General features: G+C 40.8%; 1 protein-coding gene across 3 annotated transcripts in view; it reads left to right on the top strand.

The window, feature by feature from the left end:
- The window catches only part of ITPR1 (inositol 1,4,5-trisphosphate receptor type 1), a 317,422-nt gene that overhangs the window by 96,237 nt on the left and 199,205 nt on the right, over positions 1 to 21,980 (top strand). For all 3 annotated transcript variants that reach the window (XM_046673482.1, XM_046673473.1, XM_046673467.1), the window contains one exon: positions 18,299 to 18,414. In XM_046673482.1, coding sequence (XP_046529438.1) covers positions 18,322 to 18,414 — 93 coding nt within the window. In that variant the 5' untranslated portion in view covers positions 18,299 to 18,321. The remainder of the gene's footprint in view (positions 1 to 18,298; positions 18,415 to 21,980) is intronic.

The following is a 21,980-nucleotide window of genomic DNA, read 5'->3' as shown; positions in this document are numbered from 1 at the left end:
TGCAGAGCAAGTAGGGATAGAGCTGGTCTTGAACCCAGAGCCTGTGTCTGTAGCCTCTTTGTCCACCGTTGCAAATCAGCAACCCATCGGCTGACCCCTGCTCACACTTGTTTTTTGTTTAACTTGCATGATGCTTTAAAAGCTGAGTTAGTTGGTTCACCCTTAAAAGTTGCAGATTTTACATAAAAACACAAAATTCTGGCTTTTTTGGGGAAAATTCAGATGATCTAGTCACATTGGATTGGCATTTCCAGATGGCAACAATTGTCAGAAGCTGAGCAGCAGTTTTCCTCTCTTTGGGGGGCAGGCACTCCACGGTTTGCTCACGTCCCCCCATTTCCTATAGGGCCCTCCCCTCCTTACAGCCCTTGAGTGGCTGCTGCAGGCAGTTGAGTTTGGGATGCTGTACTGGAGTGCTGAAAACCAGGGACAAGAGAAGTAATGAAGCCTAAAAGTGGAAATTGTTAAATAAAAGTAATTGGCTGAAGCCCTCACCCACCCAGACAGTGGCTGTGTTTCTACAGTTAGATTCCTTGGGGTCTTGGCTTTACTTCTCTGGCACTAGGACAAGCTGGATCTCATCTGCACTGAATCCGTCTTAGACCAGATGGTATCAGGTTGGCATGTCAGTATGCACTGTTGTAAGGTTGTGGATCTAGTTTTGTGTTGTTGTTTTAATAAATAGCTTTATTGAGATATAATTGGCATATAATAAGCTCTGCATTTTTATGTACAATTTGATGTTTTGACACATGTATACACTGTGAAACCATCACCACAATTAGGATAATGAAGATATTCACCACCCCTAAAAGGCTAATCCTGCAGCTTTGTAATCCATATTCTCTCCTGCCTTACCCCGCCTCCCACTCCCATCCCAGGGAACCTTCATCACTATGGATTAGTTTGCATTTCCTAGAATTTTATAGTTAAATGGAGTCATAGAGCATGTACTCTCTCTCTCTCTTTTTCTTTTTTTTTTGAGGAAGATTAGCCCTCAGCTAACTACTGCCAACCTCCTCTTTATGCTGAGGAAGACTGGCCCTGAGCTAACATCCGTGCCCATCTTCCTCTACTTTATATGTGGGACACCTACTACAGCATGCCTTTTGCCAAGCGGTGCCATGTCCGCACCCGGGATCTGAACCAGCGAACCCTGGGACGCTGAGAAGCAGAACGTGTGAACTTAACCACTGCATCACGGAGCCTGCCCCTGTACTCTCTTTTGTCTGACCTCTTATGCAGCATTTTAATGTTAAGATTCATTCATATTGTTGGTTCTATAAACAGTCTGGTCTTTTTTACTGCTGAGCACAATTCCATTGTATACCTCAGTTTGCTTATCCACTCAAGGCAGATTTTTGGACATTATGGCCCTGGTTTCTGGCCACTTATCATGCTCCCTCAAGCTCTCCCCCATGGGAGAGTGAGAATTGGTGTCCAGGATATCTAAGGTCTTAAGTGGTTCTGTGTTTCTAAGGAGATGCCACCCTTGGGTCTTGTTGTGGATGGCCTTGCTGGAGGACACACAGCTCTTTGAAGGTCCATGGGCTGAAGCTCAGAAAGAATACCATCTCTGCAGACCTTCCTGTTTTGTGTTTTTTGAGAAGAATTTAAATAGCTTTAACTTTTAGCTTCTAAATTAAGGACACTTTCCCGGCATTTGTCAAATATTTGTGAATGTTTATGTGTCTTCTATGTAAAATGATAGTCTGTGGGCTGTTTAGAAATTGTAATGTGGAGATTATGGTGTGAAGGTTGGTATTCTGGGAATTTAAAATTAATGGTAGTAGACACATTCCTTGGAGGAAGGTCAAGATTGTGTCATACAAGCTAATTTCTAGGGCTGTCCCTCTAAGCCTAATTTGCTCCCCAAAAGTGAATTCCACAGAGTGTCAGTAGCCATCACAACACAGGAATGGAGAAATAAAAATATGAATGCCACTTAATTTCTTGGTTGAGTGGTATGGCTCATGAAACCACATCATGATTTCGTGGTCTGCAGAGAAATTCATTCAGTGTTACAAGTTGCATTTGTTCCTGGAAGAGAACTAGATCAAAGCTATCTTCACCAAATATGGTATCTGCATTGTTTAAGAAGTCACTGACAGTAAAAAAAGTGGCCTGGGAAAGTCATCTAACACTATCTTATATGTCAACAAGACCCATTTTGAAGACCTTCCTTCCTTTTTCTGTATTTGAGTAGCTGGATTTTCAGACCCAAGTGTATCACTTCACATTCTTACATACTAGAGCGCATTATAGATGGTGGTTTTTGTTCTTGCGTGATATGTTTGCTAAACTTTTAGAGAAGTTATGCTAATTTTACAGTTTCAAGTGTTCTTAATTATATTTGTAGAATTTCTTGGTCAGTTTCTAGAACAGTGTTTTGGAGTAGATAATTGAGAAGTTTTTAATTTTCTTTTGTTGGTGGTAGTTGGGTGTGGGAATGGTTAGGTGGACATTAATTACCTCTTAGAAGTAAAGGGGAAGGAAATCCATAATTTCTAGTCAATTGATTTTTGACATAGGTACCGAAACAGTTAAATGGGTAAAAATAGTCTTTTCAGTAAGTGGTACTGGGACAACTGGATTTCCACATGCATAAGAATGAAGTTAGACCCCTACCTCACACTGTATACACTAGTTAACACAAAATGGATCAAAGGTCTAAATACAAGAGCTAAAACTATAAACCTCCTAGAATTTGCTCCTAGGTGTAAATCTTCATGACCTTGGATTAGGCAGTAGTTTCTTGATATGAGACCAAAAGCATAAGCAACAAAATAAAAAGTAGATAAATTGGACTTAATGAAACTTAAAAACTTTTGTGCTTCAAAGGACAATATCAACAAGGTGAAGAGAGAACTTACAGATAGGGAGAAAATATTTGCAAATCATTTTTCTGATAAGGGACTAATATCTAGGAATTCTTCCAACCTCACAATAAAAAACCTCTTACAACTCCACAATTAAAAAAAAACCTCAATTTAAAAATGGGGAAAGGATTTGAATAGACATTTCTCCATAGAAAATATACAAATGGCCAATAAGCATGTGAAAAGATGCTCAATATCATCCGTCATTAGGGAAATGCAAATTGAAACCACAATGAGACACCACTAGGATGATGGACAACAGTAAGTGTTGATGAGGATGTAGAGAAATTGGAATCCTCATACTGCTGGGATTGTAAAATTATGCAACCACTTTGTAAAACAGTTGAGCAGTTCCTCAAAAGATTGAACATAGTTACCATCTTACCCAGCAATTCCACTCTAGGTACATGCTCAAGAGAATTGAAAACATGTCTGTGTAAAAACTTATACATGAATGTTCGTAGCAGCATTATTCATAATGGTTAAAAAGTGGAAATAATTCAAATGTCCATCACCTGGTGAACGGATAAACAAAATGTGGTATATCTACACAATGGACCATTATTCAGCCATTCAAAGGAATGAAGTATTGATACATTCCACCACACAGAGAAACCTTCCAAGCATTATGCTAAGTGAAAGAAGCCAGTCACAAAAGGCCGTGTATTTTATGTTTCTATTTATGTGAAATGTCTAGAATCCATAGAGACAGAAAGTAGATTGGTAGTTGCTAGGTGCTGAGGGGAGATGAGAATAGGGAGTGACTGCTAGTTGGTATGAGGTTTCTTTTTGGGATGATACAAATATTTTGGAATTGGATAGCGGTGATAGTTACATCAACTCCGAATTTTCTAAAAAACTGTTGAATTTGTATACTTTAAAAGTGTAAATTTTGTTGGATGTGAATATCTCAATTAAAAAAATGTACATATAAAACATTTCAAGCTTACTGGCAATAAATATATATGAAAATAAAACAGACATATCCAGTAAAATAATAAAGCATCAATTTTTGACTAAGAAAGAAACAAGTGAGAAAAGAAGTAAAGGAGAAGGAAATAAAGGCAAGACCTACTTTTTGGATGACAGTTTTTGACTGTGTCTGAGGATATATTCCGGTGGGAGGTACATTGTAATTCACCTCACAAAGGTTATTGAAGGCTTAGCTAGGCCCTTTGGAACACAGCAATGAATAAGACCCAGGACTGACGTTTGTAGGCATTCCCAGAGTTGTGGAGGTGAGAGGCAGGTCAGGTAGATAAGATGGAAGTTAGAAGTCTCTCCTGAGGCATCAGGACACAAAGGGGGATGCATTCCTGAGGATAGGCCTGAGCATTTATAAAGGCATTAGCTGAAAAAAGTTACAACTGGATTGCTTGGATAGCTGAGTGTATGTCTCCTCTGCCTGGGGAGGGTTGGGGGTGTCTGATTCCAACCAGGGAATAACCAGAGGATGAATGAGGCTGTCTGGCTGTGTAGGTAGCAGAGTAAAAGAGCATTTCTGTTACATTGGTGTCAGTTTGTCTGGACAAAGAATTCATGATTTTTCCATTGGGTACATATGGGCCGTGTGTGAGGGAGCTGGTGTAGTGGTCATCTTACCTGGAAAGGGGGCCTCCACAGAGGAGAACCTAGGGGTGAAGTCAGGATCTTCAGTGGCTGAGGAGGGACTGTGACTGCCAGAATAGATTCTTTTCCCCCTGAAGAGGGAATGCAGGGGAGGGACCTCTAGCAATGGCAGGCTAACCTCCAAGATGCCTATTGAAGCGTCAACGAAAGCAGATGGATGCCCTGTACCTCCAGATGTGATGCCCTGAGGACATGATATCCCTTGTGCAGTATTCCATCTGGAATTGAACCATGAGGAAATGTCAGGCAAACCCCAAATGAGGAATGTTCTATTTTTTTCTGAAAAATGGGGGACCATATTCTCCAAAAATTTTATGGTCGTAAAAGACAAAGAACAACTGTAGAAACATTACAACTAAATGCAGTCCCTGATCCTAAACTGAATCCTGGACTGGAGAGGGGAAGGTACTAGAGAGGACGTTCTTGGGTCAAATGACAAAATGGGAATGTGGACCAGTGTTTAGATAAAAGTATGAGATCACTGTTACATTTACTGAAGCTGATTATTGTACTGTGGTCATGTCAGAGAATATCCTTATTCTTAGGAAGTAGACGCTGAAATAAGTGTAAAGGACATAATGTATGCAACTTAGTCCCAAATGTTTCAGGAAATCATTTCATATGTCTGTATTGTATGAAATGTTATATTTTATATGTGTACATGTAGAGAGAACATGAATGGTAAAGCAAATGGACAAAATGTTAATAATAGGTGACTTTGGGTAAAGAGTAGTTGATATATTATTATTACTCTTGCAACTTCTCTGTAAGTTTGCAGTTATTTGCAAATAAAAATCTGGAGAAAAGTGCCCATGAATGAGAAAGTCAACTTAAAGCATCTGTCATCTAGGGCTGGAATATGAAGCCAGCTTGATACTTCCAGCCGAGTAAGAACTTTGCTGCTCTCCTTGTCACTCCTCTCTCCCCACATCCTCTGCTTCCCACCCAGGTGGATCCAAAAGTGAAGTAGGCATGATGGGAATCAGGTGGGGAGGATGGCGGTATGAGGCAGGAAGGAAAGAGGGGGAGCGGATTCTTAGCTTGAAATAACAGTGGGAGCTTTGATCGTTCTATGGGTCTAGATACTTTTAATTTCTGAATTGGCACTGTTTGCAACTTAGGGTAGTCCATGTCTACTGCTACCGGAGTCTTGCCCAATTTTTTATCCAGGGGCATAGGAAAGAACTTTCCCCACTGAATAAGTTTTAAAATAACAGTGGAAGATAGATGTTTTCTGATTATATCATGAGTCCTTAATGGTCAACATACCCATTACATAGACAGATCTTAAGTCAGGACTAGAAGAAAGGCACTGTTTGGGATCCTGGAGTAAGGAATGATGACTCCACATGGAAGGATGGGAGAGGATGGAGGGACAGGGAGCTGAACTTTGAAGTGAACTTAAAGCATGAGAGATGAAGAGTGGCCTCAGCAGAAAATGGCGATGATGCTAGTCGAGATGGTGACATGGGAATACGATTTCTGGCAGAGGAAATGACTTGGTAAAGATACAGAAGAGTGACATAGGGCACATGTTTGTAAGAAATGTTAAGTAGTTTGGAATGGCCGGAGAGAGGATGTTGGTGGAAGAGCATTTAAGAAAATGAAACTGGAGAGGTGCAGGGGCCAAATGAAGGCTAGCCATTCCTGGACGGTGTTCTTTCCATCACACCTGAACATTTGAGGTGTCTGAACAGTTTTGTTGCTAAGTTCTTTGAGACATGTACCAACAGGGCTGGGAATCCAAGCTGCTGGCAGTGACTTGAGTCTGTTAGAACCTTGCTACTTAGAGTGGTCCCCAGACCAGCAGCTTCCAAATCACCTGGGAGCTTGTTAGAAATGCAGATTCTCAGACCCCTCCCCAGACCTGCTGAATCAGTGCCTGCGTTTTAACAAGATCCTCAGATGATTGGTCTGCATATTAATGTTTGAGAAGCGCTGTTTTTAGAATTCATTTATTCTGCAGGTCAGTGTTTCTTAGCGTGTGGTTGGTGGCAATTCACATTAGAATCACCTGGAGAACTTGTTAGACATGAGGATTCCTAGACCCCTACCTGCCATCCAGGCATCTGTATTGTAGTAAAGTCCCCTGGCAGTTATGATATACTGTACTCCTAAATTTGAGCACAACTGCTGTGATGTGAAATCCTAAAGGAGTAGTTCTCAGTTGAAATCACCTGGGGAGGTTGGGCAGGACCCAGGCTCATGCCCCACCTCCAAGGAATTAGAATCTCAGAGGGAGGGGCCAGAGGACTGAATTATTTTTAAAAATAATACAGTTTTTAAAAAACTTCCTGCGTGATACTGTAACTATGAAGAGTAGCCAGGGCTGAGAATCATAACCCTAAAGGGTTTAGGCAGGGGACTCAGTTTTAGAAAGAGAATTCCAGCCATCAAGTAGAAGTTCAAATATAGCAAACAAAGAAGCTGCTTTCCAGACATAATTCAGAAGGGTCTGGAATCTTTTTGTCCCCCTCTGTTGTTTTTATCAGTCCATCTTGTCACTTTTGGTAACTTCAGGGCATTGATTCTCAAGAAGGATGGGAAGGAAGGTTTAATCCTGTGGTTCTTAATAGGGGGCGATTCTGCCCCCTAGAAGACATTTGGCACCATCTTGAGACATTTTTGATTGTAAGGACTTGGGAACGAGATGCTACTGACAACTTAACTGTAGAGGCCAGGGATGCTACTAAGCATCCTGCAATGCATAGGATAGCCCCGCCCCCACCCCCTCAACAAAGAATTATAGATGATGCCCACATTGTCAGTAGTGGTGCGGAGAAACTCTGGTATAATCACCTTTTTTGAGGGGAGGGGTCGTCCTTTAGGTGCCTTCCTGGAGCGTCTCTACTAAAAAGCTACTATTTTGGGTGGGAATTTGTTGTATCTTTCAGGTAGGTGTTCTGGGAGAGAGAAAAAGCTTAATAATCATTGTTTGTGGCAGATATTTTGACTTAAAAAGGCAGTTTGATGGTAGGCTGTGTTTACTAGGATAAAAATAAAGTGTAAGGAAAGGAAACGTAGGTCATGAAGTAAATTAAGAAAGCGACTTTTCATTTAGGGTAAATATACAACATCTTTGACTTGATTTGTTAGTTCCTTTTTGCTGGGTTAGGGTCAGTGAAAGGTTATCTTTGGAAGGAATCTGTTCATAAAGGGTATGCTTAATATGTAAAAAGTCAAAGCTGTATGGGGGGAATGGCCCAGCTCACACAGAGTAGGGGCTGTTTGGGAAATCCTGGGATGGGGGGAAGCACTGAGGGGCTCACAATTGGGCCACTAAGTCTTTAATGGAGACCAGGAAAGAGAGGAACAGAGCAAGACAAATGGGGCTGTGTCTTCCTTTGGTCAGCGGTGTCCACTTGCCTTCTTGTCTCTCCACAGAGAAATGGGTCCAAATTGGCAATGACAGCTTTGCTCAGTCCACTGTGGTGCCTTGAACACCACGTGGAGATCATGTGAGGAAAGGGCACTGTTGTGGTTGAACAGCGACGTGCTGTCTAGTCTGTGGGCCATTTTGGGAGATCTGGCCCACTTCATAGAAAAGTATGTTGATTCTGGGGCTGATGTGCTGCCCATAATGGAACAGATTTCTCTGGCTTCTCATTCTTTCTCTAATGCCCATCCTTCTTCCTGCCCCACCCATTGGCTTTCAAAAGTTGAGGAGGCCTTCTCTCACTGTCTCTCCCATCTCTTTCCAGGTTGAGTTAGGTTCCCCTCTGCTCCAAACACAGTGGAGTCATCTGTTGACTCCTCTGTCTCACCAAGGACACTCAGGGACCAGGTTTTACCGACTTTGTATCTCCAGCACACAGGCGCTTAAAAAATGTTTGCTGAATGAAGGAGAAGTCAAATTACTTCAAGAGAAACAGCCAACTTTTCCTTTGTGTAATGGGAGTTTCTGATGGGAAAAGTATTTTTCCAGGAGGATCCTGGGATGACCAACCTAATAGCTTATGTAACTCTTTTCAGATCAGACCTTCTACTTCTACTGTATGCATTCTTCTGAATGCCCTTTTGTAGATGTGCCATACCCTCAGAGGTTCACAAGTGCTGTAATTTTTTAAATAGCTGGGGCTGTGCACGGTGAAATTTCATTTTCCTTTAACTCTGAAAGGTGCTAAGGATGTAGAGTTCTATACAGCAAGTCTTTTTAACCCAAAGTCCACAATATTGTTTGCTATTCACCGATCTAACTTACAGTTGGGTATCCTCTCTCATTTTTTTGTGCACTTCTGTCTGTTGTATTTCTTATTTGACAAGTCCACCCAGCTATTTCCTCCTTTCCAGAATGTATTTGTTTTCAGGTAGATTGGCAAATTGGACCAGGTTACATATGTAGCAGGGTTTCCTTTCTTTTTTAAAAAAATTAGGATTTAAATTAAAATGACCTTGTTTTGAACTTGATGAATGCTTGCATGTTTTTTTTAAGAATTTCATACTTTAAAATAAGTTTCATAGATGATTTTAAAGACTTTTTATTATATACAATTTTGTGCCTATATATAAGTCGAGAGAATAATAGTATGATGAACCTCCGTGTACCCAACACCCACCTTTAACAGCTATCAACAGCTAGCCAATCTTGTTTTATCTATACCCCTCCCCTTCCCTAATTATTTTGAAGCAAATATCAGACATCATGGCATTTCGTTACAGATTACATTTTAAAACCGCTGCCTATTAATGGTATAAAACTATTTGTATGGAAGAGGGAATCAGCAGGGAAAAGCTTCCCTCTGTCGCAGTCCCTCTGGGCATTAGGCTTTGGGCCAGGGAACGCTCATTGCCAGAGTGTCCTGTGGTTAATGCAAATAACTGAGACCGTTTGTGGAGTCAGTGATGTAATCTCTCTCTCTTCCACCCTTCCTCCTCTCCATTATAAACCAGCAAATGCCCAACCCAAAACCCTGACAAAACAAAGCGTGTTTTCCCAGCCGTGGAATTCAGACACTATTGTTAACCTTTTACATGAAGGGAAAATTTGCTTTTCTGTTATCAGCAAGATCCTCCTCCTTTTTGTGAGAACAGCTATTTCATTTTCATTTTTTATTGAAGTATTACACACACACACACAAACAGTAAATGCACAGCTTGATGAAGTTTTAAGTACGTATATACCCCCTACCCAGATTGAGATAGAGAACATTTCCAGAACCCCAGAAAATGCCCCTTTTCAGGAAATACCAACCCCCATCCGAAGGTGGTACCGCTGCCACTATTCTGACTCTATAGATAAGATTTCCCTCTTCTTGAACATCATATAAATGGATTCATCCAGTGTAAATGGACTCTTTTTTTGCTTTGGCTTCTTTCATTCAAGATAATGTTTATGAAATCCATCCATGTTGTTATGTGTAACAGTAGTTTATTTTCCATTGCAGTGTAGCATGAATAGGCCGTTTTGTTTATTCGTTCTATCATAGCAGCTAATATTTATTGTTTACTCTGTGCTAGGATCTGTACTAAGTGCTTTAAGTGAAGCAGTTAATTTAATCTTTCAAGTTAGTTTGTGAGTTACCCATTGTGGTTATTGCCCTTTTACAGACAAGAAACGAAAACTTACAGAGATTAGATTATTTTCCCTAAGATCACACAACTAACATGTGATGGAGCTGAGGTTTAAATCCAGTCAGCCAGATTGCAGATCAGTGTACACTTTGGCGCTTCAAAGTTTGGGTTTTCTATGAGTTACCTGACATGGAATGTAAGCTTTTACATATTCATCAGGTCTTAGGGCTCTGCGGTCCCTTCGGGATGGTGCATTTTCTAGAGGAAGACATGGAGACACAGAGAACTTTAGACCTGGCCGAGGATGCTCAGCTAGTGAGTGACAGAACCAGTGCCAGAGCCCAGGTTTCCAGATTCCCTATCTCCTATTTTTTTGGTATTCTCTTTGGTAATGATGAAAGCCTTTGTTTGTTTCCATTGCCAGCAGAATGCAATATGTTTTATCACTCTACAGTTCAGCTAGGACTCTTGGTTGCAAACAACAGAAACTGACTAACATAAGCCACAGAGGCAACCATTGGAAGACTATCGATAGCTCACAGGATCAATAGGAAGGTGGGGAACCAGGCTTAGGTGCTGAGGGAGGCAGACTCTCCATATTGACCCTGGACTTCTGGCCCTGTTGAACTGGTGCTGGGTCTTTCTTTGTATCCATCTTTCCAGACGCAGAGGCCAGGGCAGAGTCTCCAACTGTCCAAGTGTAGGCAGATGCCTGTGTTCGGGCTGCCGCTGGAAGGAACTTCTGGTCCCTTTTGTCTTCCACAGTGGGAAGGTGTTGCCACACTAATGATGTGATTATCATTAGTTGCCTTCCCAACTAATTTTTTACTTCCCTTCTCTGGGTTAAATTTGACCCATATTCAATAATCCTTGCAAATAGGTAAATAAAAATTTAATTGGCCGATCTTAAGTAGGTCAAAAAGGAAGTTTCTACCCACATTTCTGGTTTATTAATGTATTTCTAATGATGGTCCTGCAACCAGGAAAGATGATAAAGGCAAAGGGTAGCAACCTTGGGTGTTTTCTACTTAGAAATAGCAAATGGTCACCTAAGTGGGGAAAAATTACCTTGTTGTCCTTCGTCTTTTAGTAGCAATGTCTGTGTTTTCTGCAGACAGGTAATGGAAGGTTTATTTGGCAGTCCCAATTGGAAAATGTGACTTAACTTCAAAGGGCTCCTGTCATGGCTTGGGAAATGTGATTATCATGCAACAGACACAACAATGTGCTGTACTGGTTTCCTCTTATAGTGAACTGGAGTTAATTATTTGTTCATGGAAGGCTTTTGTTGGAAGTATGAGTAGGTTTTCCTTTTGTGAACTGTGTTTTAGACTGTCTTCCACCTTGAATATCCACTCATTTATTCATTGGTGCCATATTTACTAAATGCACTGAGACAGGATAATTAATAAGACAGATAAGCCCTACTCTTGTGAACTTTTTAATCTAGTAAGTTTGAGTTGGGAGAGTCCTTAAAATATGGATTATTTTGTATTCCTCTTTTATTACTTTTAAATCTTAACTCCCTTGTTTGGGAAATTAATACTCCCCCTTCTTTTTGTTAATTATATTGTCTGTTCCTTCTGAAATTTTTATTTGGTTGCCTCTTTTTCAAAAAAAAGCAAGATATGTATGATCAATACGTAAATTTTTCATATTTGTAGCTCATATAAATCTATCTTTGACTTCTATATAAAATTGCATTTATATATGCTGGCTGAATGAAGAATTTTTAAAAAATGATAGCTTGTTTGTTGTCTTTCTGGTCAATGAAATGGATTTGAAGAGCTCAAATTCTGTGAGAGGAGGGACTGTGTTTGTCTAGTTAACTGCCACAACGCGAGCCAGTGGATGGGGGTAGGAGAGAGTGAAATGGATAATTGGCAGCTGAAGGACAGGCGGCAGGAGAGGTTGGCTAGGCACACAGCAAACTCATTTCTTCTTCCCGGACACACAGCTGAACTACATCTCTTAGCTCCTTTGTATTATGGTGGAGTTGTGTGACTGGTTATCACTGATGATCTGTGAGTACATGTTTTATATTGCTTCCAGGCCAATACAGTTAAGAGTAGATTTGCCTTTTCATGGCTCTCTTCCCTAGAAAATCCTCCTACATGTGGAAGTGTGAGATCTGGGGATCTCTTAGAGGTTTCTTTGGAATGTATGCCCAGTAGAGAATTGCTGGATTGTATGTTATAGGTTATGCGTGTCTACTTAATTTGACTCTTTGCCATCCAGAGTAGCCACACCCATCAATAGTGCAGAAAGGTTTCTATATCCCCTGCTGATCCTTGGCATTATCCAGCTTGTTGCCTTTTATCACTCTGTAGTTGTAAGGTGATATCTCAGTGAGATATTGAACAGTGATTGAGTATAAAAAGGTTGTTTAAAAAAGTTACAGATTTTCAATGATACATCCATATCCTTTAGAAAGTGAAATATTGGGGGTTGGCGGGGGGAGCTGCTTCATAGATACAGGGGTTCCTTTTAAGGGTAATAAAAAGGTTTTGGAACTAGATAGAGGTGGTGGTTGCACAACGTTGTGAATGTACTAAATGCCACCAAATCGTTCACTTTAAAATGATTAACGTTTTTATTATATGAATTTGAACTAAAAAAAAGTCAAGTATTGATAAAACGCAGAATAAAAATAGCAATCCTATGTCTGACATACCTTCCCACATTTCAGAGACAACAATTTAAAATATTTTAACATTTTCTTCTGGTATTTACTACTGTATTTCTAGATGATGTGTATCTCTTGATGTCTGTAGATTAGTTTATTTTAAATATCATCTGTTGATTTCCTGTTATTGTAGATGAGGTTGGCTTTCTGACACTTTCCTGTTCCTCCTCCATCTTTCCATTAGAGTTATGTTAATTTCTTTTTGGCTAAACTAATATTCAGTCTTAGATTTTTATTACTATGTAAATATCGTTCACTGTTGAGCTAAAGACATATCAATTTTAATATGTACCTTTCCCTTGGAATTAGTAATGATCCTATTTTTCTTTATTTGTATGACTTTGTAGCGTTTATTAAGTCTTCTCTGCCTCCGAAAGACTCAGTACGTTTCCATGTGGCAGGTGGATGGGATGATCTGTCACTCCTGGGCCTTACCACCATCTTTAGCCCCTGGAGCTCTTTGCCCCTGCTCTCGGTTGGGTGGTGCCACGCCCTGCACAGTGTCATCATGGATTTCTGAGCCTTTGCGGGCTCAGCAGGGCAGATAGGCTTGCTTGTCATTGGTATCCCCTCTGCAGACACATAGGCTTCACTTCCCTCCGTCTCTCAGGTTCCACCCTCTATCCTTTTTCCATCTTCATTTATTGCAACTTGGGAAGATGTAGTTAGTTTCGTAGAAGATGGATTTGGGTTTTTCGTTTATAATTTTCCTTGTGTTGGTGTTTTTTCAGGTTGGGGTGAGAGGGAAGTGGGAGAGGGAAGGTCTTTATTCCGCCCTATGAAAACTTTGAATCAAGTTCAAGCTTTTGTAAGCCTCTCTTAACATCCTCTCTAGATTTGGATGGATCTCCCTGGTCACAGATGGGCATCTTCATTGTATTTGTAATACTGAGTTCCTCAACTTTGCTTTCCTCTCCAGTGTCCCCATCCTTCCTCTTCTTCTGCCTCCCATCAACTTCATAAATAACTGACTGCTCTATATTTTCAACCTTCAATATTTCAACTTTCAATAGTTGATGGACGGCCTACTCAACATTTCAGCTTTGATGTTTCATAGGCACGTCAAACTAAGCATAGCTCTAATAAAATTCTTGGTTTCTACTCCTCTCTGCCAAATCCGTCTGTCCCCTGCCAGCCTTCCCTTTCTTGGTAAGCACCATCACCAAAAAGAAAGCACGCTTCGAAACATAAACCAGATTCTTCTTTGCTTAAAGCCCTTTGGTAGCTTCCCATTGCTTTAGACTGACAGATGCTTCACCATGGCCTCCACAACCCTGCAGGATGCAACCTCTGCTTGCTTCTCCAGCTGCATCTCTGATAACTTGCCCTTTGCCCACTACCATCAGGCCCCTCTTTTCTACAGTTTTTAACCTCCTCAAGTTTTCTTCCAACTCAGGGCCTTTGCACTTGATATTCCCTCTGTGTGGAAGGCTTTGCCTCTAGATTTTTTATCAAGGTTGGCTCCTTGTCATCCTTCAGCTGTCCATTCAGAAGCCTTGGTGCTGGAGATGCCATTCCTGGTGACCGTGTATAAAATGCTGCTCTTCCACATGAACTATATTGTGTCAATATATAGTTCTTGCCTCCATAGTACTTTTGACTTGCTGTAATTCAACTTGTGTATTTGACTGGTTTTTCGCTGTCACTAGGATTGTATTAAGAAGCTTGTGCATCTGGTTCCCTGTTAGAGTTTCAGCACCCAGTAGTGTGCCCAGCACACAGTAGGCACTTTAATAAATAGTAGTTGAATCCATGAATAGACTCCTGGGGGCTTAGAGATGGAAGTGACTTCAGAGACACACCTGCCACTGCTTCTGTAGTCCTAGGGATTACGGTATGATTTATTCATTAATTCAACAGCCATCGCTGTGCTTCTACTCGGCGCCTGGGCTCTGGGTTATCAGAGAGAACAAAACAGACACAGGTCTCTGCCGTCAGTGATCTTGTATTGTTGAGTTTAAAATTCTAGGGATGTGGAGAACAATCTGGCGATCGTGGGGTTGTAGCTGTTCTTCCAGCATCCTTTATTCTCTGAGTCCCTGATGTCTGGCTCCTTCTGAGGTCATCTGCTTTGCTTTCTCATTCCCCTTCAGACCCCGTTGCAGAGTGCTCCAAGCAGACTTGTGGCTCCTCTTGCTCCCATCTTCTCTTAATTGTGCATCAAAAGTCTTGATGTCATAGTTAACGCATCTACTAAGCGGCCGAGCGTTCTCCCTCCAACCAAGTTCTAGAATGCCATTGAAATCATGGAAGATCACCTGTGGCCTGTTCTGTCTGGTTTCCAGCCTACACAGCCCTTTAACACTTTACTCAACCCCTCTATTCAGCTAACTTCTCCTTTGCTATCCCAGTGTAGCATCTGCTATAGCTTAGGAATATTCCAAAGTAATTTTTTGAAAGCTTAGTTTAGTTTATTCTTAAAGGCCTAAAATAACACTTATCACATAAGATATTCTTTGTGGCATTTCTTTGGGTAGAGATCAAACCACAGGGTGTGTGTGTGCGTGTGTGTGTGTGCACGCGTGCGCACATGGACATATATACACACACAAACATACTTCTTTACCCAAAATAGATATTGTATATATTCTTCTCCTGGATTTCCTGTATTTGTATATTTCTATACTTAGCACGATATTAGGATCCAGTGGAACTTTAATTTTGTCCTGATGTGCCATCCAAATAGCAAAGGGCTATATGGAGCTGCTGAACTGCAAAATTTCGGAAGGATACTTAACATCACATTTGAATTGCTTAATTTAATTTTCACTTTGAGTCAGTTGCTAAGCAACTAGGAAGACAGGGAAAAATCAGCAAGGCTAATTTGGTTCTGTTACTAGAATGTTAGCATTTCTTGTATTTACATAGACGGTTGGTTGTAAATATGCCTAATCCAATGCCATGCTCTGTTTTGCCCAAGGGAAATAGTTGGTGTGGAAGTTATAGCAAAGTTTTGATTGGATTGACGGTGCTTAAATTCATGCTTTCACCTTAGGCGAAGGTGAAGTTGTCTGGAGTTTGAGCCAGCGTTGTAGTCCGTTTATTTGTTAAGTAGGGTGCATGACTCTGCTATACCATGAACCGCTGTAAAATTGTCCTTTCCATTGCATGATAATGCCTTGGCATTATGGATCCAGCGTGATTGTTCCCCAAAACAACTTAAGTCAAATATTTTTGGGAGGAATGCATACCATTTAGCTATCATCATATGAATTGTGTTGGAGGAAAAAAATACATCATTTTGCTCAATATCTTATTATTATTGATGAAATTTGAAATTGTTAATCCCATTTAATTCATAAAGTAAGTCATGTTGCAAATATTAATACTGGTAATTTAAATATTTTGAGTGGGTTTTTTTTGTATTAAGTCATGTGATTACCAAGGAAGTCACCCTGGCCCAGCCCAGATGCCACCCTCTGTCCTTTGTCAAAGACAGGACATTTGACGCTGGCCAAATGTTTCATGGGGTGAATGGAGAGTTTGCATATATCAAGCTGGTCTCTCAATGTTGTCGTTAAGTTGCCAATGATATAGTAAATGACTGCGACCTGTGGCTTTCATGCGAGGTGAGGAAAGCAGCTCTGTCTTTAAACTGGTTTCCTGCTATGTCCTTTGTTCTCTAAAGACCCAGATAATGCACTAATCATATGCACTAATAATTGCTTTCAGTAGGTGGATTGTATTCTTGATAAAGATGGATATCGATGGTCTTATGTTTACCTTGTAACCAGGTAGAAATACTTAGTGAAGGAGATTATAGACATGAGAAAGTACCTTTTATTTTTACAATTAAATGATCTTTTATTTTTTTTCTGAACGATGTCAAGTATTTGTGTCTGTGGTACTTGGTAAAAATCCATTGATGCTGACTAGAAGAAAGGGAGATCTGAGTTAGAGGAAAGTCCTGTTGTCTAAGTGCTTGATGGCAAATGAATTTTTTCTACTTTGAGACTGTTATTTGGCTAAGACAATGACTAGGTGTTTACCTGTTCAAGGTCCTTTAAGGGAATCTGTATAAATAAACAGATGAGAACAAGTGTACAGTTAGTAGATTAAATTTCCTGTTTTGACCTACCTTCAGGGTGTAATTTTTCCAATCTGGATATTCATTCCAAATTTATTAATTTTATTCTACAAATATTTACCATTCAAAAACCCAATATGTCAAAATGTAAACTTTTTAGGGAGTGTCAATTTTAAATATTAGTTTCCTAGAGCATTTATTTCTAATTTTTTTGATGGCATATCTGTATCAAAAAAATTTGACAGGGCTGCCCTGGTGGGGTAGTAGGTTAAGTTCATGCACTCCACTTTGGTGGCCCAGGGTTTTTGGGTTTAGATCTCAGACGTGGACCCGCACAATGCTTGTCAAGCCATGCTGTGGCAGTGTCCCACATATAGAATGCAGGAAGATTGGCAAGGATGTTGGCTCGGGGACAATCTTCCTCAGGCAAAAAGAGGAAGATTGGCAATGATGTTAGCTCAGGGCCCATCTTACATACACACACAAAAATAAATTGACCCGTATACCCCTCTAAATTATGTATATATATATATATTTAAAAGTTGTATAATGTGTTACTGTACTGATATATTGTATATATTTTAAAAACAAGCAGGAAAATAGAAGTTGATGAAAAAGATTAAGATTAAGCAATAATGTAGTGTCCTGTTAATCATGATTAGCATGTTGTCATTAAGACCCTAAGGCATATAGGTGCTTTAGGATAAAGTTCTTCATTAAAGAAAATATTTTAAATGGTTTTCTTTATGATTTTTAATATCTGGGTGACTTTTTTCAGATCTGATTAGATTGTCATTTTTATCTGATAGCGGCTGACAAGAGGAATAAGAGGAGGATAGATTCTGCCTTGTTCTTGTTTCCTGGGTTTGCATGACGGCTATCTTCAGTGTTTTGATTTCTTTGCAGAGACCTTTTGAAGCCACTAGTCCATTTTGCGAGGGGTAGTTCTACTACGTAAGACAGTGTATAAAGTCATGAGTGCAGGCCTGCCTAAGCAGACACACATCACGATGCACTGAGAGTGAGGGACAGGGTATGGACTGTCTCAATCCAAGTTCAGATAGTTTCTTTCTGCTCCCCAGAGAATCATCCTGTACACAACACTCGAGACCGGTGCCCTAGGAGATCCGTCCAAATAAGCTTCTGTAGTATGTTTTTAAAATGTAGTGGAGTGAAGAGAGTTCGACTGATATATGAAAATGCTTGTAGGTATTGTTGCATCTAGCAGGGATATTTGTCCCTCTGTCTGTCTGTCATAAAAGAAAGGAAATGACTCTGGGGCAGCATTAAGAACCCCGGCTGTGGACTCTGAGTCCCAGCTCTGCCACTAACTGGCTATGTGACAATTGACTGACTTTCTAAGAGCCTCCAGTTTCCTCTCTATAACCTCACATGGTGGTGGTGAGGAGTGAAGGCCAAAGGAGAGGCTTGTGAAAGGGGCTTGTAGCTTATCATTTATACTTAAGTTTATAATTCCTTATATAAATAAAAGGGGAAAGGTTTTTTCGTGGGTTGAGTGTGTATACTTCCTCAGTAACAATTTTCCTTTGTTTGTTTCACTTCTAGATTGCCTCTTTAAACTATGTCCTATGAATCGATACTCTGCCCAGAAGCAGTTCTGGAAAGCCGCTAAGCCAGGGGCTAACAGCACAACAGATGCCGTACTGCTCAACAAACTACATGTATGTATTGAGATGGGGCTGTCCACGAGGGTCTCGTGAGCGGCCCCTTGGGTTGTGCCTGAGTGTAATGGCTTGGGGGCATTAGTTCTGCAACCCTCCAACTCTGGGTACTGGCTGGCATATGTTCTTCAACAAAGGGATAAAAGAGAGCTGACCCTAAGGTGAGATGGGCCATAGTCATCTTGAGATGTCTTGCGAGGTACTTTTTTCTCAGCCATTCCCTTTCTGGGATGGCTGTGGGTAGAGGACTGGTTATGAGCAGTTATGAACTGGTTAAGAACAAGCTCTGAAAGCGAACTGCCTAGATTTGAATCCTGGCTCCACCACTCCCTAACTGGTGATCTTAGGTAAGTTACTTAGCAATTTTGTGCCTCTGTTACCTCTTCTGTAAAATGGGATTGATGATAATATCCACCTGAGGAGGTTGTTGTGAGGATTGCATGAGATGAAACATAAAAGGCACATGCACAGTGCCTGGCACATAGTAAGTGTTTAATAAATTTTAGCTATTATGGTTGTATTTATCTTCACTGTTACTTGGCATATAGGAGAGGTTCTCATTCCATTGCTGATGTGCTGTGTGACTATAAGCAAGTTTCTGAACCTCTCTGACTCTGTTTCTCCATCTGTAAAATGATGACATAATTTTTCTAGTGTCTGGTGTCTAGAAGACAATTCTACCATGAAGCTAATCTGCATGGAACTTCTTTGAGATGTTTAGAAGAAGGACATGACGTATGTCCAATGTAGTAGTATTGAAGCTGGAACCCATTTCCCAATCCCTTTGTCCCGCTTTATTTTTCTCAGTGTCACTTATCATGGTGTATCTAATTTGTTTATCGGCTGTGTCCCCCCCACTAGAATATAGACTGTGCAAGGGCAGAAATTTGTGTCAGGTTCACTCATGGCTGTATCCCTCATACAGAAATGTGTCGTAGGCACTCAGATATTTACTAACTGAATGAAAAAAGTGTTCTTTCTTGGGACTTAGTGATAATAGTTGAAGGCACAGAATATCTCTGAGTCCCGAGGAGCTCACAACGTCATCCATCATGCTTGCTCTCTTTTTGCTAACGTATGGCAGTCACAACCAGCGGCATTTGGTAAGGTAGGGGTCATGTGAAGGCTGTCCTTTGTTCAGTACATGCTGTGTTAGACGAAGGTTAGGTACTCCAGGTATGATGAAAAGACCAGGATGCTAACCTCAGGGAGCTTATCGTCCAGTGTGAGGACACATAAACAGTCACTCCCACTGCGCTTATAATGGAATCCAGACTTTGTGTCTGCTGGACCCTGCTTTCCCTGCTGAGGCTTCCAAACTACATTCACTACACTCTAGTCACAGTGGCTTTATTTTTTTGAGCATCACAGATCTTAACAGTCTTACAACCTTTGCACTTTCGATTTGTTCTGTTTAGAATATTCTTCTCCTGGCTCTTCCTAAGCTAAGACCTTTGCCTCCTTTGTATCTCAGTTTAAGTGTCATCTCAGCGAGATCTTCCCCACCTCCTTATCTAAGCGATGTCCCGCTTGCTGTCCTCTCTCACAGCACCTTGGTTATATCTTTCTCAGAGCCCATCATTGTCTGCAGTTATATTTAGTAGTTTCCTTAATTATCATCTGTCACTCATTAGAATGACAGCTTCACAAGATGAAGAACAATGTCTGTCTTGTTCACCTCTGTATCCCAGTACCTGTAATAGTGTCTGGCACATAGTAGGTGCTCAAGAAATATTTGTTGAATGAATGAGCACTCTGCTAGGTGATAGTCACAAAACTGTGACAGCGTCTTAACCCTCTGGGAGCCTAATAGCTAATAAAGAATAAGGAGACAGTGACTAGACAGTGTGGCAAGTCCTATTCCAGGGTAAACCATGAAGGTTGTGGGAGCATGTAGAAGGGGCACCCAAATCCATCTTTGTGGTGGTCAGGGAGGGCTTCCTGGAGGAAGAGGAAATGGCAAAGAAGCCTCAGTCTGAGGCATCTGTGAGAGTCAGAGGGCAGGAGAAGAAGAAACAATGGGAACAAAGAGACTGCTTAGAAGACTTGTATCATTATTTCAGTGGTTTTAGGGCAGGCATTCCCAACCTCCACAGACCTATTGCTCCCTCTTAATAGCAAATATTATGTAATTGTATGCACAGGAAATAAAATTCATAAATAACATAAACTCCCTAGGTAGCAAAGTTTAAAGAATGAATTATAAATTACTATACTTTAGTAAGTTCATGCTCAGGCACAACTGCTCTAGAGGACATAAGGAGGTAAATGCTTGCCCCTAATTGTTTAAACCCCTGAATGAGGCAGTGAAGGCTGTGACTAACATAGGTGTGTGGTACTGGCGACCCAAAAAGCGTGTTTTCCGTATGCGATTTTCCAAAATGGTCAGCAGCTCTTGGTAGTGTTATGAATAATGCAAGTACACTCTTCCCTGTTTTAAACAGCACTTGCATTTTTGGAAAATGTATTAATCATAGTGTTAATAAAACCATGCAAATCTGTGCTTTGTGTTGATATGTAAAGTGGAGTTAGGGGCTAGGCTCAGATAATTGCAGACAGATTTTTAACCTATGTGAATGTCCACCAGACATAAAACTGCACAGGATGAGCAATACTTCATCCTTGTGCGGGATTGTACCATGCATTTCAGGGCATCCTGCATCCCTGGCTTCTGGCCTTGGAACCTTCAGTAGCAGCCCCACCTCCTCCCTCAGTCATTTTGCAAAGATCCAGAATCGCCCTGAAGTCTGTGCTGAGAGCCTAGGAATCCAGCTGAATGGATGGGGAAGGTTGCTGCATCCTGCCCAGCTCCCTGGAGAGCCCTTCAGTGCATATGCCTGTGGGGTTATTGATGGATGAAGCGCATATCTTTAGTAGTCCTGCCTTTCCTTTTCTGGTGTGAAAATCATTCTGTTCAATGAGATCTTATTAGTACATCTCAAACTCTTTCTTTTCCTACACTTTTGACAGCAGGGGTTGTAAATTCAGATTTCTCTTGGCCAAGCAGGAAGCCAGCCAGAATAAAGGGGACTTGGTGGGCCAGGTTGCTAAGTGGAGTGTGCCTGTGTGCAGGCCCAGGGGGCAGCTCCACTTTCTTGCTGTTGCTGCGTGGGAAGGTGGGCTGAGAGCTGCTACCATGTCTTCTGCTTTTTCAAGAGAAGCTAAAAACCCATGCTTTTATGTATAATATCTCAATTTTTAAAAAATATTGGCAATTAACTAATGAAGGCTTAAAACATTCACTCAACACTAACACAAAATGGCTCACGCTGGATGAGGTTCTTAAGCCACCTGTTTGGAACCCGTGATGTACATGTTATGTTTTATCAGCAATTCCTTTCAATGTACCTCCCACAAATGAACTGTGAAAAAGACTGCACAGTTGAAAAAATGTATTGCTAAAGGTGATCAAGAACTTTGAAGTCCTTATTAGAAAAAGAGAAAAACAAAATCAATGCATTCTCTCTTTCATACTGTTTGTGCCTTAAAAAAATTTTAAAGGAAACCAGTCCTTCCCCTGATTTAGGAAGACTGATTTGACTTTCAGGTCATGGGTGTTGACTTCA

The sequence above is a fragment of the Equus quagga genome, chromosome 1 (assembly GCF_021613505.1).
Source record: "Equus quagga isolate Etosha38 chromosome 1, UCLA_HA_Equagga_1.0, whole genome shotgun sequence".
Taxonomy (NCBI): Eukaryota; Metazoa; Chordata; class Mammalia; order Perissodactyla; family Equidae; genus Equus; species Equus quagga.
Note: the sequence above shows the minus strand (reverse complement) of the source record. Positions and strands in the feature narration are given on the sequence as shown.